The 15,527-nt window shown below is 33.1% G+C and overlaps 1 protein-coding gene across 1 annotated transcript; it reads right to left on the reverse strand.

Annotated features, from left to right (window-relative positions):
* Window positions 1-1,741: 1,741 nt before the first annotated feature.
* LOC148605306 (uncharacterized) lies at window positions 1,742-11,715 on the reverse strand. Its single transcript, XM_088550736.1, has 3 exons — window positions 11,598-11,715; window positions 2,590-2,814; window positions 1,742-2,231 (listed from the first exon to the last, which is right to left on the reverse strand). Exons 1-3 carry the CDS (start codon window positions 11,659-11,661, stop codon window positions 1,966-1,968), a joined length of 555 nt encoding a protein of 184 aa, XP_088406862.1. The 5' UTR covers window positions 11,662-11,715; the 3' UTR covers window positions 1,742-1,965.
* Window positions 11,716-15,527: the final 3,812 nt, after the last annotated feature.

Here is a 15,527-nt window from a genome sequence, read left to right on the forward strand (position 1 = left end):
GGCTAGCATGCTAAGTATTAACCACTTGTTTGCGGGTCAAATAAAAAAATTACTTAAAAAAACTTGACAAAGATAATGCCAGTATTAACTGCTGACCAATGAATCTAAATTAAAACCCTGTTCCATTTCATATCGTACACCATTTTGTCACAAATGACGTAGCAATACTTAAAATTGATAGAAGCCTGTTCCTACCGGAAAAAAAGCAAAATAAAATATACTCAGCAATCGAGGAAACGCACCGCCAATTTTAATTCATCAGAAGCATGTATCCTAAAGAAAAGAATATTAAACTGGGAGTTAAAGTTTTGTAAGTCTTGTATTTCTTATGGAAATTTAGATTCATATATATTGACATCGCTTACTCCACCGGTGCACCTGGTCCATGCTCACATTGTTAGTAGAGTCTGAGTACTCAATCATTTTTTTATTTTTTTTTTGTCATATTTCAGCACTGAATGAGATATATAAAACAGGTGGGCAATAATAATAAAAATTAAGTGTAATAATTAATGTTCACTTTATTATTGCTCATTACAGACACCGGCAGCTAACATATATTCAGTAGAACGCCAAACATCACAAAATCTTTAGTTTTCAGGCTGTTCAAACGGAGTATCAGCAATCCATTATTTACTCAGTGTGTGTTTCTTGCTCCATGTTTTTAGTAGAGTCTGGCCTGCTCAATTACTTGTATTTTTTGGACATGTTTTTTTTATAATTTTTTTCTTTGTTGTTGTCATGTTTTTATTATTTTATGCTAATTGTTGTGTGTGTTTATTCCCTTTTTTAGTCATCATCCTTGGAATATATTATTTTGATTACTCTTCCATCCTGGTTCCTTTGCTTACTCGTTCACTTTCTAAGACACCTTCCATATGCATGGTATGGCAGATTCAGGGGAGAGATGGGGGAGGGCCGCCCTCATTAAATTGATTTTTGTATACTGGTTTTATTTTTATTTATACACAAAAAGTAATGAATAAGCCAACAAGCAATCTAGCAAATCATTATTTAGAATTGCATTATAAACAAAAGTTAATCTGATACAATTTTCACATATTTCTTAAGGGCAAATTTGGGCCCTCGATTCAATCTTCGTCCTTTCTGAAAATCTATGGATCTGCCCAGTGTACAGACGAGATTAGTTCTAACCTCTCACAAAACTGTCACAAGACTGTCAGAAGAACAGATGTAAGATAGGTTTAGATCAGTTCTCGGACAGTTCTAGAGCCAGATCTTCTGACAGTTCTAACAGAGACGGTTCTACTAGTAGAACTATTCTCATAGCGCTAGCTCTACTAGTAAAACTGTTCTCATAGAGACAGTTCTGCTAGTATAACTGTTCTCATAGAGACAGCTCTGCTAGTAAAAATGTTCTCATAGAGACAGTTCTGCTAGTATAACTGTTGTCATAGAGACAGTTCTGCTAGTATAACTGTTGTCATAGAGACAGTTCTGCTGGTATAACTGTTCTCATAGAGACAGTTCTGCTGGTATAACTGTCATATAAGAACTTTTGTATGACACTTTTACAGTTCCCTTGTAGTGGTTAGAACTTATCTTATCTACAACTGTATGACAGGCACTCTGTACTGATCAGTTTTGATCTCATGTGCTTTTCTATTTGTATAGCTCTCTTGTTCTAAAGGGTGCTATTATATGCATACTCATTTGTACTGAACCGCATTAAACATGATACATGTAAGTAGGCCGCGAAAACACAGTTAATCTTTCAACATAATGAGAATTATCTTTATTTTTGCTTTTCGATAAGAGATGCTTGTACATGTATATGTAACAAATATATTTTGCATGTAAGGAACATACCATTTTTACTCTAAGTGAGGGGGATGGCTAATATTTTATGATGAATAAGAAAATAATAATGATTAGAATAATAAATATGGTCGTTGCCATAATATTGCTGAAAGATACATACATTGAAGGTACAATAAGACTGTTTTATATGTACAAAGCAAAGACAAGAACGACAGCTGTAACACTAAACATTGAGCTAGGCCTGTTTCCCTTCCCAATGCAGAACTCCACGCTTGGAACTCCAGCTTTTACAACTTTCATCCTACCAGCACTGCCCATCAGCATTTTTTCCAGAGTGGCATTAATGAATCTGAGGTGCTCATTTAAGTCTGTAAGACTTCTGTAGCACTTTGGTTCCATTGTTCTTTTTACGCTAAAACATGCTCTGTGGTATATATGGATGTCAACATCTGAAGTGACAGACACAAAACATATAGTGAAGCATTAATTTGATTTGTAAGGGTATTTTTTCTTAAATTAAATAAACAATAATGACAATTTGAAATCGATATTCTGTCTCTTTTGACTTTTTTTTTTAGCAAAATCTGGATCTTCACTCTTTATTTAAAATTTCTGTCAATCCCAATCCCCAATTCCCGCATTTTGCTCAAAAATATTCCTAGTAAAAGATCACTATCACAGCTGCTTCGATCAAACCATTATTTCAAATCTGGTTTTTATTTTCGTTTCTGTTTATACACAAATTAGCTTCGATGAAAATGACTTTGTCGACTTACAAGTTAAACGATTCTCAGAATAAAATCTTACCAAATGTGTTTTTCTTATCCGACAGTTTTGGGGTAAGCATTAAAGTGACTCTTCCACATCTGCTGACTCGTTGTAAATCTGAATCAGGACAGGTGGCATACGTTACCCCGAGAGATGGTTGCGCTGCTCTTTTGCAGGCGGGTACGCGGAATTTGCTGAGGTAAGTTTGTGCCTCCTTTGATATATCAGAACTTGAAACCTCAATATTAGTGCATGTGATGCATTCTGAAATAAATTTGAACCATTATGTATTGCGACGAACCAGTGGATTAGGGACGACCATACATTTGATTCTAGGGCATGGGGTATGTGTGGTGGTGATAGTACATGTAATATTTATTTGCGAATCAGAAAATTTATTTTCATTTGCTTTACATGCATTTATTGTTAGATGTTATATTTCCATTACATTTCCATGTACAGAAGAAACTTTGGACCAGAAAATCTTTTTTTTTTACTTACTAAGTGGGGGGGTGGTGGTGGCAGAATGTTTATTTCGATTGTTTTCTTCCAAGATTTCTATTTACAAAAACTTTGTATCCCCAAAAGTTCAGACTCAAATGGTCACCCCTTAAGCTGTGTTGTTTTTGGACTTTGGTATATATTTATATAACGGTCTGAGGTTAGAAGTCACCTGGTCCGTTGAATGAATTTACATTGGGTCTATAGTTGAGATAAGTTCGAATCGGCGGCCATCAAGAACTCCCATAAATCACAAGGATGACGATTCTAGAAATAAACTTCGATTAGCTTATAAAACCGTTATGATCTATGGCTACATGTGCTCATGAAGGCTAATACATTGAGGACAATCCAACCCTGTATCTGTTAAATGTACATCCGATTTTAGTATGCTTAAACGATTTATGTGCAGAATTTTAAAAGACTTTTGGGCAATGAAAGAAACATACACCCTGAACATTTCTAAAATTGTTTTCCGAAGTTTTATGTGAACGACAATTCCTTGCGATTCTAACCTAGAGAGTACATTGTAGCTAACGTTCTACCCGGCCCAGAACAATAACTTATATTCATACAAAAATCTAGGGCAAAACTACTTTTAATTTGAAATTGCCAATAACATAGAGCAATTCTGAGTAATATAATATAATATATAATTTATAGTAATAATATAAATTTTATTCATGCTTAGGCTGATACAATTCTGTGATTCTAGAAAAGCAGAAGACGCTTACTCTACTGATGCACCTGTTCCATGCATCCAGTTTTTAGTGGCCTCCTTATTGTTTTTCTTTTCGTTTTTCGTCTACCCTAGCTTGAATTTTGCGGCTGTTTCTAGAAAAAGTAGAGGACGCTTGACCTATCGGTTTACCTAGTCCATGCTCCCAGATATAAATGCAATCTGAGGTGCTCATTTACTTTTATTTCTTTTTATACGTGTTATTTTACAGAATTATTTCAATGACATGTTCTTGGTTGTAATTGTCTGTTTTACTTGGGTTGCATTATTTTGATATCGGAGAGACCCGTGCTTTCCTTAATTACTTTTTGACAATTCTGCACTAAAATATACTTTATCTGTACATACTGCTCTGTTATGCCAATTGACAGTGCTAAATGTAATGAAAAACAATAAAACCTACCCAATTACTAAACCAAACAATAGAAAAAGGATTTATGTACCTTTTAGTGATAAATTGTTCAAACTATTTCTCCACTTGAGATGGTAAAATTAGCATTTTCAACATGAGAGCAATAGCGAGCATGATGATATCGTAATTTTATCATACAGAGAGGAGAAAAACATTAAATCAATAATTATTCTCGCTCCCATGAAATCTGTAGAAAACTCAGAAGTATAAATGGCGGGAAAACCATAGCAGAAAATATATTATCCGTTGTTTTCTTTCTTCAGCCATAGCGCCAAGATTACGCAACATATTATCTCAAGAGTTGAACTTGGTATACAATATTAGTTTTAGAAAGGTTCCTGTGACAGATCCTGCTAAATTTATCTATATGTACAAGTATAATGGTAAATTCTATCTAGTAGAGAGAGAGAACTTAAAGATACAACATTGCTCAAGAGCACAAGTGGCTTTTTTTTTGGGGGGGGGGAATCTACGAAAGCTAGTTCAGCTTTTTTTTCGGAAACTTTAACATTTTTGTTCGCGAAATATCGCAAACAGCTTCTCTTCTTTGTATATTTAAAAGAAGGACAACGGACGATTTGTCCGCCTCTTTTTTATTTTAGAATTTCAATGTTGCTTCTTGTGTTGTAGGTCTAAGTGACGAGATTTGAGCTTGTATTGTTCTTAAAGTGATTTAAGAGTTATTTATATTTTTGTTAGGTCAAATGTAGTCATTTTAAGAGAGTTTTTTATCGTGAAAGAAAATAGGACAAAATATAAAACAAAAACAACAATAAACAAAAACAGCAACAACAAAAACAATTAAAAAAACAACATCAACAACAACAAACAACAACAACCATATAAACAACAATAACAAACAATACAAAAAAAAAAACATAAAAACCGATACCCCATTAAATACTTAGTTAAAAGTTAATTCGTTTTATTATTGTGAGCTCAGATATAAATAGGGGTATCAACACAATTACCGAACAATTATCCCATACATAATCAAGTCAAATCCAAAATAAATCTGGTATAATAAATATTACACCACCGAAGCAGCTGTTGACGCAATAGTCCTGAATTGGTACCGGCACTTCAGACGTAATGGGAGGTGGGGGTTCTACCTAAGGTTTTTACTGCGCGCTTAACCCCCCTCTTACGTTAGGCGTGACTATATCAGTGGTGATTAAATAGCATTTGCATGCTTTTGTCATACTCGGTAAATCCGGAGTCACATCAACACAAAGGACATTATACAAAAACAATCATAATTACTAAATGTTTTTGAAGAAACTAAATATTTTTCTACTAAGCAACTAAGGACTGATATCCATAAAAGAATTTTGTAAGAGATCTTTTTAAACGCATTTCCTGATACACCTGATTCATTAGTCTGTTGCGCAGGATATTTATGGCATGGAAGTAAATCAGAGTAGTTAGTACTTGCTCTAGCGTAGCGAATCTATTGTGAAATATAAATACCATATGCCGGAGATGAAGGGATATAGCTGCACAGGTAAGGAAAATTTACGATTTACTCTTTTACAATGTATCTTAGTGTTGAGATGACCATTGTTGTCAAATTCGAGATGTAGGTCCAAAAAATGCAGGACAGGTTGCATCCCTAGTCTCCTTTATCTCGAGTTCTGGAGGTTATATTTGCGGTAACTATTTAGCAAAATAAAGGTTGTGGATGGACAATAAATCATCAGTATCTCTGTATGTAAAGTTAAAGAATTTAATATCTTTTAATTGTTTTCCTTTACGAGGTTCTGACGAAATTCAGTCTCGTGTGAATATAAAAACAAATCGGCTAAGAGAGGAGCACAGTTAGTGCCCTTCAGAATGCCAACTTGTTGTTGAAAAAAATCTACTCCTAATGTTAGAAAAATGTTATCAGTGAGGAAATCAAGCATATCGCAAACCTGCTTTTCTGTGAAGTACACTTTGCCTTTCTAAGATGTTTTAGAAAAAAAATATGTGAATTCGTAACCAAGAACAAAATAAATTTTTGAAACAGCTAAAGATTTACGAATAAGACGAGATTTCAATTTATCATGTGGTAACTTATTATTGATTTTAATTTGAATTATAAAAGCAAAAACATTGGGAAGCAATATCTTTCTTATAACTATGCAAACAAAAATAAACAGATAATATCACATAATAACATAAATGACAAAAACATAAAGCATGTAACGCAAGCCGAAAGTTGCTTGGTGATAAAATATTTTGATTACCAGATGCACACTAATTCCCCCACTACACCCACTTTGATTATATAGCGATCACCTTGAAGCCTTGATCTAAGAAAAAAGCGCTTTCTAGATTGCTAGTTTTCGACTGAAATGCTTTCACTGCCAAGGAGAAGTTTATTTGTGATCTCCATGACAGCGAGACAACCTACTGCTACGTTTATTTCAACTTTATAGAGATATTAGGATCATTAACATACGTACCTAGCATTCTTTCTCAACCAAAAGAATCCCTTAGAGTCAGTATTTTAAATTATGGTTATCTCCCTTATCTCAAGTTTTGTGATACACTGTAACAGTAATGATTCAAATAAGGAATACTTTCAGTTTGAAAAGGAAATCAAATTGTTGTTTAGCATTGTATAGCAAACGTTAATTATATTCTTATTTTCTGTCCAAGGAAGTACCATCTTTTCTGTTAACCTCTGGACCCGCCACTTGTTTGCCTTATTCTTAATTAGTATGATATTTTGGACATAAAAATAATGGATTTACAGATCATTTGAAAATGTTTAAGTCTTTAAATTAGTTAGCTTCTTTAACGAAATGTAAAGCTTACAAAACATTTTAATAAATGTAAATACAAGTTAGATTGAAAAACGTGTATCGGGATTGAAAACAAAAGTTGCTCAAAAGACAAATGTTTGTAATAAAAACCATATTCAAATTTATTCGTGTCATTACGAAATCTATATACTATAATTTTGAGTTACACGTAGCACATGTTAAGACTATTCTGTGACATATGTATGTAAAAAAGATTTATTTTTTAATATGCATACTTATTGCTCAGAGGTTATTTTTTTATAATTCCCTATTTATAGGTATATGGCACATACCCGCTTTTCACAATACATTATTGAAGATATTCTACATCGTCTTTCAACTTCTAACAGTACAAGAAAAGAGCAATCAAGGGAACCAAGGTTATAGCGGTAATCAAAAGAATGTAATCCAGGGACAAAGACCTGACATGGAAAACAGACATACACAACAAAAAACATAAAGTAACCAAAACCATACATACAAAGCAACAAAAGTAAATGAGCAACTCGGACTCCACTAAAAACTAGGAGCATGGACCAGGTGCACCGGTAGTGTACGCGTCCTCTGCTTTTCTAGAAACACCCGCCCAGCTGCGTAAACTTGCATTTTGATTCTGATTATGTTTTTTATTTCACTTTTTTTGTAGTTTTCGGCTGAATTTTAATAAATAATATTTAATGATTCATTATTTTTGTCGTATTTAAATGTTTCATAAAGAAAGGGAAAAACAATTGTACTGGTATCATGTTTATTTTGTTTCTGGTTTAAAGTATCACCCTTTGCAAATAGAATAACATCAATATGCTGAATAGGAAAATCGGTCTGGATCTACAAAATATAATTATTAATATGAACAGTTGTCTTCAATTCTATATTCACGTGCAAAATTATTATGATAGAAGCTCAGAGTCTTGCTCCCACTATCAAATATGCAGCCCAACTAGTATATAACCTATACAAGGTTGATCCCAGATTTTGGGCGCCTCGATTCAACTCAATTTTAATTTATTCATATAATATCGAATGTATCGATAATTTCAGCTCAGCAATCACTTAACAAATGACGAATCTAACGAATAAACACAATTGGAATATAACCTTATTTTTAGACCAATCAGAGTAGAGAAGTGGCTCTATATAGAAAACCACTTAACTATTAAGTTTTTAAACGGTTATGTCATGACAACGGTGCCGCGTGACGGCATTAATTGACAAAGATGAAATACACAGTCGAATGCATTGTAAACTTTATTATGACATACACATGAAAAAGAATATAGAATAGTCACACATTTTCTGATACTTTTTTTTTCAATTTCACACTGTAACACGAAGAAAATAAAAATGATCATTTTCTTTGTTATTTGCTACACTCACTCCGCCCTTCTTAACTATTAAAATTTCACTAAACATACTCTAACTATTACGAAATGCCCCACGATGGATAAGTGTTAGGAAAGTTTTCCCACATATATTCCCTATAAACAGGCAAAAAAACTAAGTGACAGTTGCTTCGAATTCATGGTTAGATATGTTGGATATATTTAAGTTTAAAAAAGACCAAAAAAAAAACAATGATGTACCACCAATTGCCTGATTCTTACACATAATTGTACTGAAGTATTTTTCTAGCGATGTCAAGATGGCAGTAGTTTCATTTTCATTCCAACTAGATTCATCATTTGTCAAGTGATTGCTGAGCAGTAAATAGTAATGTATTTGATTTTAGTTAAAGCTAGGCACCCTCTAAATCTGGGATAATCATTGTAAAGGTTTTATGATAGTAAACATATTTGACAGTGGGAGCAAGTCTTTGTCGTTGACGAAAACTATACATGTACATGAATGCCCGGTGATATTTAAATCTCAAATTTAATTCCCTATTTTACTCTAGTCTTTTTTCTTGTATACAGTGTAAGTTTATTTCTTAAATTATTAATAATGATTGTAAACTGCAAACATATTACTTTGATGATGATTTGGTTTATAATTTCCAAATATGTTATCATATCATAACTTACATGTGCTTTTTGGAATATTTTAAAATTCGGGTTATACCTTCACAATTTAACATGTTTGGTATATGTGTAACCACACCTCGGAAACTAGTTAAACATAAAAAGAAATACACAGATCTAAAATTAAATTACCGAAATAAAAACACCCCCTACCTGTCACGCTATCATTTGCAGACATTTATAAACTCAACAAATAAATGCATTTTTTTAATGTTCAACTTGTATATTTTGATGCCATAGTTAGAAGTGCGCATGAGGTTAATTTGTTGACCTTGAATTAATTCACATCAGGAAAAAACGGTAAGGGTGGAAAAAAATATTGAGTAGTATAAAATATCTAGGTTTTTAACCTGGTATATGGAGGTTCACCACCTAAAACCATCCCTGGACAGTATGAGGCGGTAACGGATATACCCCTGCTTTTACAGTTATCTTGGTTTCAAATGTTTTTGTTTTTATTTATATTGTCATCGGAAATGAGCTTAATTGCAACTACTTTTTACCAGGTAGAGAATAGTACAGTGTACCAATAAAATCAGTTTTTTTAGTTTTAATTTGTTTTACATAATTATATTTATTTTGGCGGCTCAAATCACGTTATCACTTCAATACTTACTACCAAAATGCAAACACCCCCAAACCAATGTATATTGTAATTTCGATATTTCCTTTATAAAGAAATAGAAGTTTTTTATTGCTATTAAATATTCATTATAATTTGAATGGAATCCATTAGAAAAGAGTGACACCAACCAAATTACATGCCTAAATCATTGGCTTTTTTTTCTAAACCCTCCCCACCCCTAAGGTACATTTACAACTTGACCAATTTCTTTTAAAATCAATCTTAATCCTTACCACTGCAAATCATTTATAAGGTTTGTAGGAAAGTCATAAGAAATGAAGGCAGTATCCAAGCAGTTAATTGGTGTTTCTTTTTAATTACCCTCCCCCTTACCCCGTAAACAGATTTTTGAATACAAAAAACTCATTCGAGATTTTGATCATCCCTTCTATTCACTCACTAAAGTGTGAATCCTACCATTGCATGCAAATCACATATCATTTTTTTTTGCATTGTACTCGGAATTTACGCAATCTGCCAACTAATTTTATTGACGAAACTAATGAAAGGGGAATAAATAAATGTAAATTTGGGACTTGTTGCGTCAAGAAGATTTGTATCCAGATCGAAAATTTGTCCATTTCAGGACATTTCTGCGAAAGAAAGATAACAGGAATGTATTTTTATTACTTTTCACATTACGTCCTTTCGTTAAGTTAGTTATCCGTCTATCTCTAAAGAAAGACATTAAAACAGATTATAAAATCTCGGTCTCCATCGACTTGTCAAGTCTTTCAACTATGCATGCGTGTTTTCATAATATGCATAAAATATTTCGCGTCACATCGCGAATATGTTGCGTTATAACGGGACAGTTTCTTGTTACATCTGTATTTATTGAAAATGTGAAAAAATGTCTACGAAAATGAGCTCAAGGAGCTTTTGTAACATTTGATAACTGAAAAAAATATTTATTAGATAAAAGAATATAAATAGGCTATGTAGGAACATGTAGATATATTTTGAGGAAAGAAACTATAGAAACTTACTTTGCTTAAGCCAAAACGCCCATAAGAGGTATTGGGTAATTACAAAAATTGGGTAGGTACTTATAGGGTAGCAGGAAACAGACATATACATTCAGTGGCCTTATTGGTAATGATTTGAGGGGGATACACGCCCAAACTGATAAACGGTACAAAGGTGCAATGTGCACAGGGAACAGTCATGTCTGTATAAATGTTTGAAATTTTGCTAATGACCCAAACACTTTTGAATTAAAATTGAAGGTATAGATACCCATAAATAAAATCATATTTTTGTTTGTACAAAACAAATATTTCAATTACAAGTAAATGTAATGTAAACTTGTTATTGACACACAAGTATATATCGGTATGCCTACACTTTCTGATAATTCAAGTAATCAAGGGGACAAAGTTTCGAGCACAAATCTAAAGAAGAAAATACAGGCACGAAGACCAGACAAGGTATATGAAATAACCAAAACAACACGTACAAAAAATAAAAATAAATGAACTCGGATTGTACTAAAAACTGGGAGTATGGACGATCGAAGTTCACCGGCTGGGTAAGCCTCTTTTGTATTTCTAGAATCATCCACCGAGTTGCTCATAAAGTGTCAAGTCCAGAGTAGACGGAAGAGGAAAAGAAAACTATGACTGTGACACGGTGATTCTCATAGTAAAGATGGATACACCAAGATATGCCAATAAGGCTTTCATGAATAACTGTATATTTACATTCTACAGTAAAAACTGTCTTCGCCAATTTATTTTTACTATATAACTTTCTCGGTTTATACTCGTATTCAGCTTAAAATTACATTCATTCAAATTCATACAGAAGGACTTTAAAAAGTATTTGGTTCAGGCAGGTCTTACTGTAGTGGAATTAGAAGAGGGAATATAAACTTTGTTATGGATAGGCAGACAGACATACTTAATTATTTTTTACACATTGTATACAGAGTACTTAACTTTACAATTAAAATTTATCTTACCAGTGACCGGCTTGTGTCCTGAAACTAGTGCAACTGAAGCAGTCAACCAAAACATAAATAACATGGTGAAAGACGTTTGTGTCAACGACTTCTTTGTAGATTACTTTATAACAGTAACTGACAAATCAAATAAACTTTACAATATGTACACGGTATATATATATGCATTTCAACTTCAACTTCAACAAGTTCACTTCCTGCTACAATGTATATACACTAGTATAAAAAGAAAAAGAAAACGACAGGCTTATTTAGAACAGTATAATTTCTACAGATACAGTGATTGAAAAAGCGAGACGGGTCGCGCTGACCGATCAATGACTTGTCGCACATCGCCACGCTTCAGTAATTTTTCATTTTAACATTTTTCATGAAAAATTGGAGGACGCGCGCATGATTTGAATCCACATTTTATGTTTTTCTCTATTTGAGGATCTGAGGTTGCACTCCCGGAATCTCTTATTTATATTGAAAATTTTGTGTCTTAACAATTTAAAATTAACATAACAGAGACCGTTTTGTTTCTTAAAACAAGTGTAACAGGCTTACATATCATTCTACTGTACACAGTTTAATCAAGATTGTTGAACACCATTAAATATATTTTTTAATTATTTTTCTTAAAATGCGTGTGGCATCAACAGAAAAAAAATGGGAAAGAGACTTAACTTGTTGCCTATTGATGATACAGTGACATTTGTAACTTTAGCGACATTCTGTCACCATTGTCGTGGTTTTGTGGTAACATCGACAGAAACTACTGATTTGTTGCAGACATACAGGTACATTAATTGCTGTTCAAATTCTGGTCGTGCTCTCCCAGAGCATTTATAGTGTAAGTATATTTCTTGTGAAGAATAAGGGTGGAAAGGAAAAATCGGGAACATGCACGTCAAACCCAACAATCCAACCATATCCATGTAGAATCATTCAGAGTAATCTTCCTTTTCATTGATTTCTTATTAGTAATCCCTAATACGATCATTAACAATATTGCAATTTATTTCCTTTGAATGTAAAAAAAAATTGCCAGAATTTTCTTCCCTTTGACTTGACTTTTTATGAGCAACTCGGCGGGTGTTTCTAGAAAAGCAGAGGACGCTTACCCTACCGGTGCACCTGGCCCATGCTCCCAGTTTTTAATGGAGTCCGAGTTGCTCATTTACTTTTGTTACTTTGTGTGTATGATTTTAGTTACTTTATGTTCTTTGTTGTGTATGTCTGTTTTCCTTTCTGGTCTTTGTCCCTGGATTAAATTCTTTTGATTACCGCTATAACCTTGGTTCCCTTGATTACTCTTGAATATAAGTAGTGTATAGGGCGGATCCAGAAGCCTTAAAAAGGACGGTGTGGGCAATGTTTTCTCGGAAAAAGGGGTTGCTAGGACATTATTTGCATTTTTTGTCAATTTAACATATGAATATGGAAACTATTTCAATAAAACGGTGAATGCCAACCAACCCCGAACCCTGCATCTCTCTAGATCCGCCACTATGTACGAAACTACAAGTTCAATGTAAATGTACTTCTCTATCATTTAGGTTACCCTAGTATTACGCCATTAAAGTTTTCGGAATGGTATTCGTTATTCAAGCATTTCATGGAAATTAAGAAGAACTTAAAGAACAGTTTAATTTCGTGAAAGTCTTTTTTTGTATAGATAAGAAATATATGATAATCTCGGATTTTTATACTTAATGAAAACAATTGCAACATTTGAAATCCTACTTAGAATACACATCCGATGTCTGTTAATTTCTTAGACCTGTCTTTCCCCGAAACAACGAAGAGAACGTGATATGATAACTGTACGTTTTCAACGCTTCCTGTTATACTAAAAATAAAAAATTCTCAAAACTTTAACTTAAAGGATGCATATATATTTTGTATCACTCTATTACTCATGTGTAGACTTTGCTATTCAAGATCGGATTGGTTCGTAATTAGAACTACATGTCCCTAGTACATACTTAAATACAAGTAATACTTTTATTTTTGTCAAAACAACTTCTTAAACGTGTCTGTATTATCTTTTTCATCTGTCTATTACTCTAGACCACCAAGTTTTAAGGGCGGATTGTTTTAGAAGTTTAACATCTAAGTGAAGGTCACACACAGTGCAGAGAAAGAAAAGGTTGGTTTGGGAATGAAGCGTTTTAAAAGAAAGATACAACGACGGAAAATCGACTGTGCAAAATTAAACATTATACGCTTTTGCGGCCCAAGCACAGTTAATCTTCCGCTACAATTCAACACCCCTAAACTTGTAGAGAAGATACATTTAAAGAACAAAACTAGCTGACCTCGACTCCAAACTTAGGTAACTATTTGCTTTTTTATCCATAGGTACTAGGAATTTCCTTTCCTGTCTTTATATGTTCTTCTCGTTCTAACTTTTTAATTAAGAAATATTTTAATCCTTTTTCATATTTTTTTCAATATACGTCCTAGCTCTCTACACCCCACTTTTTTTCTATAACAATTCAACGACAGTTCTTTTAAATTTACGGTTCGTGCTTACATATCGTTGCTAATTGGTAAACAACTGCTTTATTTTACAAATCTGAGTAAAAAGTAATGATTGGCTTGTCAGTTTCACCATATTTTTTCACAAGACATTACAAGTAGTTCCCCCAAATTTACTTCGGGTACCTGCTGAACTCCCGAATTAAAACAGTCAATTTCAAGCAAGCTCCGATAAAAAATGTCTCGAATACACAATATTTTGTTGTTTTTTTTTTTAAAGGAAAACACATAGTCAATTAAGCCTTTTCGTACTATTTTTTTCGCAGATTTGCACCATTTATGATTTATCAAGCACGTGCATGTACTATAGTTTTACAATTTCGAAATTTCGCACCATTTGATACACTAAATATGTTAATGAAATAAGACGTTGCAGGCGAAACCATAAATTACAAGGATATGCCTGTATAATACATTTATGCTTCAGTACCTGTAACTGTTAAAACAATTGTTTAGAATTTCATCACTTTGAATAGATTTAAGGTTTTAAAGCAAAGACGAAGTTCCACTAAAATGGGAAAAAGGGGTTTGGAGCTACATCTTTACATTTGTATGCAGAACTGCAACATCTCTTCAAAACGTAAGTATAAATGTACAAGAATAATGTACTTTCAAATTAATTAACAAGGTATATGATTTTTGGTTTATTGTTTTTAACCTTGAAAAACAATTTCACATCTGGAATTGTTTTCACTTTATGTTCGGCATTGTAAACAAAATTTAAGTTTCGCGAAACGTAGGGTAATTAAGTTATCTTCCGTAAACATATTGCCACAAAATCTAAAAATTAAACTGCGGCTCATTACTTTCATTCCTAAAACCAAATTATATCCATATCTGAGCATTTTGAAGTCTTGGTGAAAAAATCAGTCACCAGGGCAACAGAAACTTTCACATTGTCTTGGTATCCTGAATTTTAGATTCAGCATGTCATTTTTCACCATAGAAATCAAATTTCATCCAAATCGTTTTTAAATTTTTTTGCGGGAAGATTGTTCTTGTATTGTCAAAATTCAATTTCGGTATGGAATTTTCACCCTAAATACCAAATTTCAAAGTTTGTGTCAACGACTTCTTTGTAGATTACTTTATAACAGTAACTGACAAATCAAATAAACTTTACAATATGTACACGGTATATATATATGCATTTCAACTTCAACTTCAACAAGTTCACTTCCTGCTATAATGTATATACACTAGTATAAAAAGAAAAAGAAAACGACAAGCTTATTTAGAACAGTATTAATTCTACAGATACAGTGATTGAAAAAGCGAGACGGGTCGCGCTGACCGATCAATGACTTGTCGCACACCGCCACGCTTCAGTAATTTTTCATTTTAACATATTTCCTGAAAAATTGGAGGACGCGCGCATGATTGCTGTTCAAATTCTGGTCGTGC

The sequence above is a fragment of the Perna viridis genome, chromosome 10 (genome assembly GCF_037379345.1).
Source record: "Perna viridis isolate PV_CMFRI_1.1 ecotype Kerala chromosome 10, ASM3737934v1, whole genome shotgun sequence".
Classification (NCBI taxonomy): Eukaryota; Metazoa; Mollusca; class Bivalvia; order Mytilida; family Mytilidae; genus Perna; species Perna viridis.

Bases quoted from the DNA above. Each gene is read 5' to 3' on its own strand.
- LOC148605306 (XM_088550736.1), bottom strand. From the start codon at position 11,661: ATGTTATTTATGTTTTGGTTGACTGCTTCAGTTGCACTAGTTTCAGGA. The intron at 2,815-11,597 runs GTAAGATAAATT...AATTTATTTCAG, and splicing joins AGGACACAAGCCGGTCACTG to AATGCATCACATGCACTAAT. The intron at 2,232-2,589 runs GTAAGATTTTAT...CTGTCACTTCAG, and splicing joins GGATAAGAAAAACACATTTG to ATGTTGACATCCATATATAC.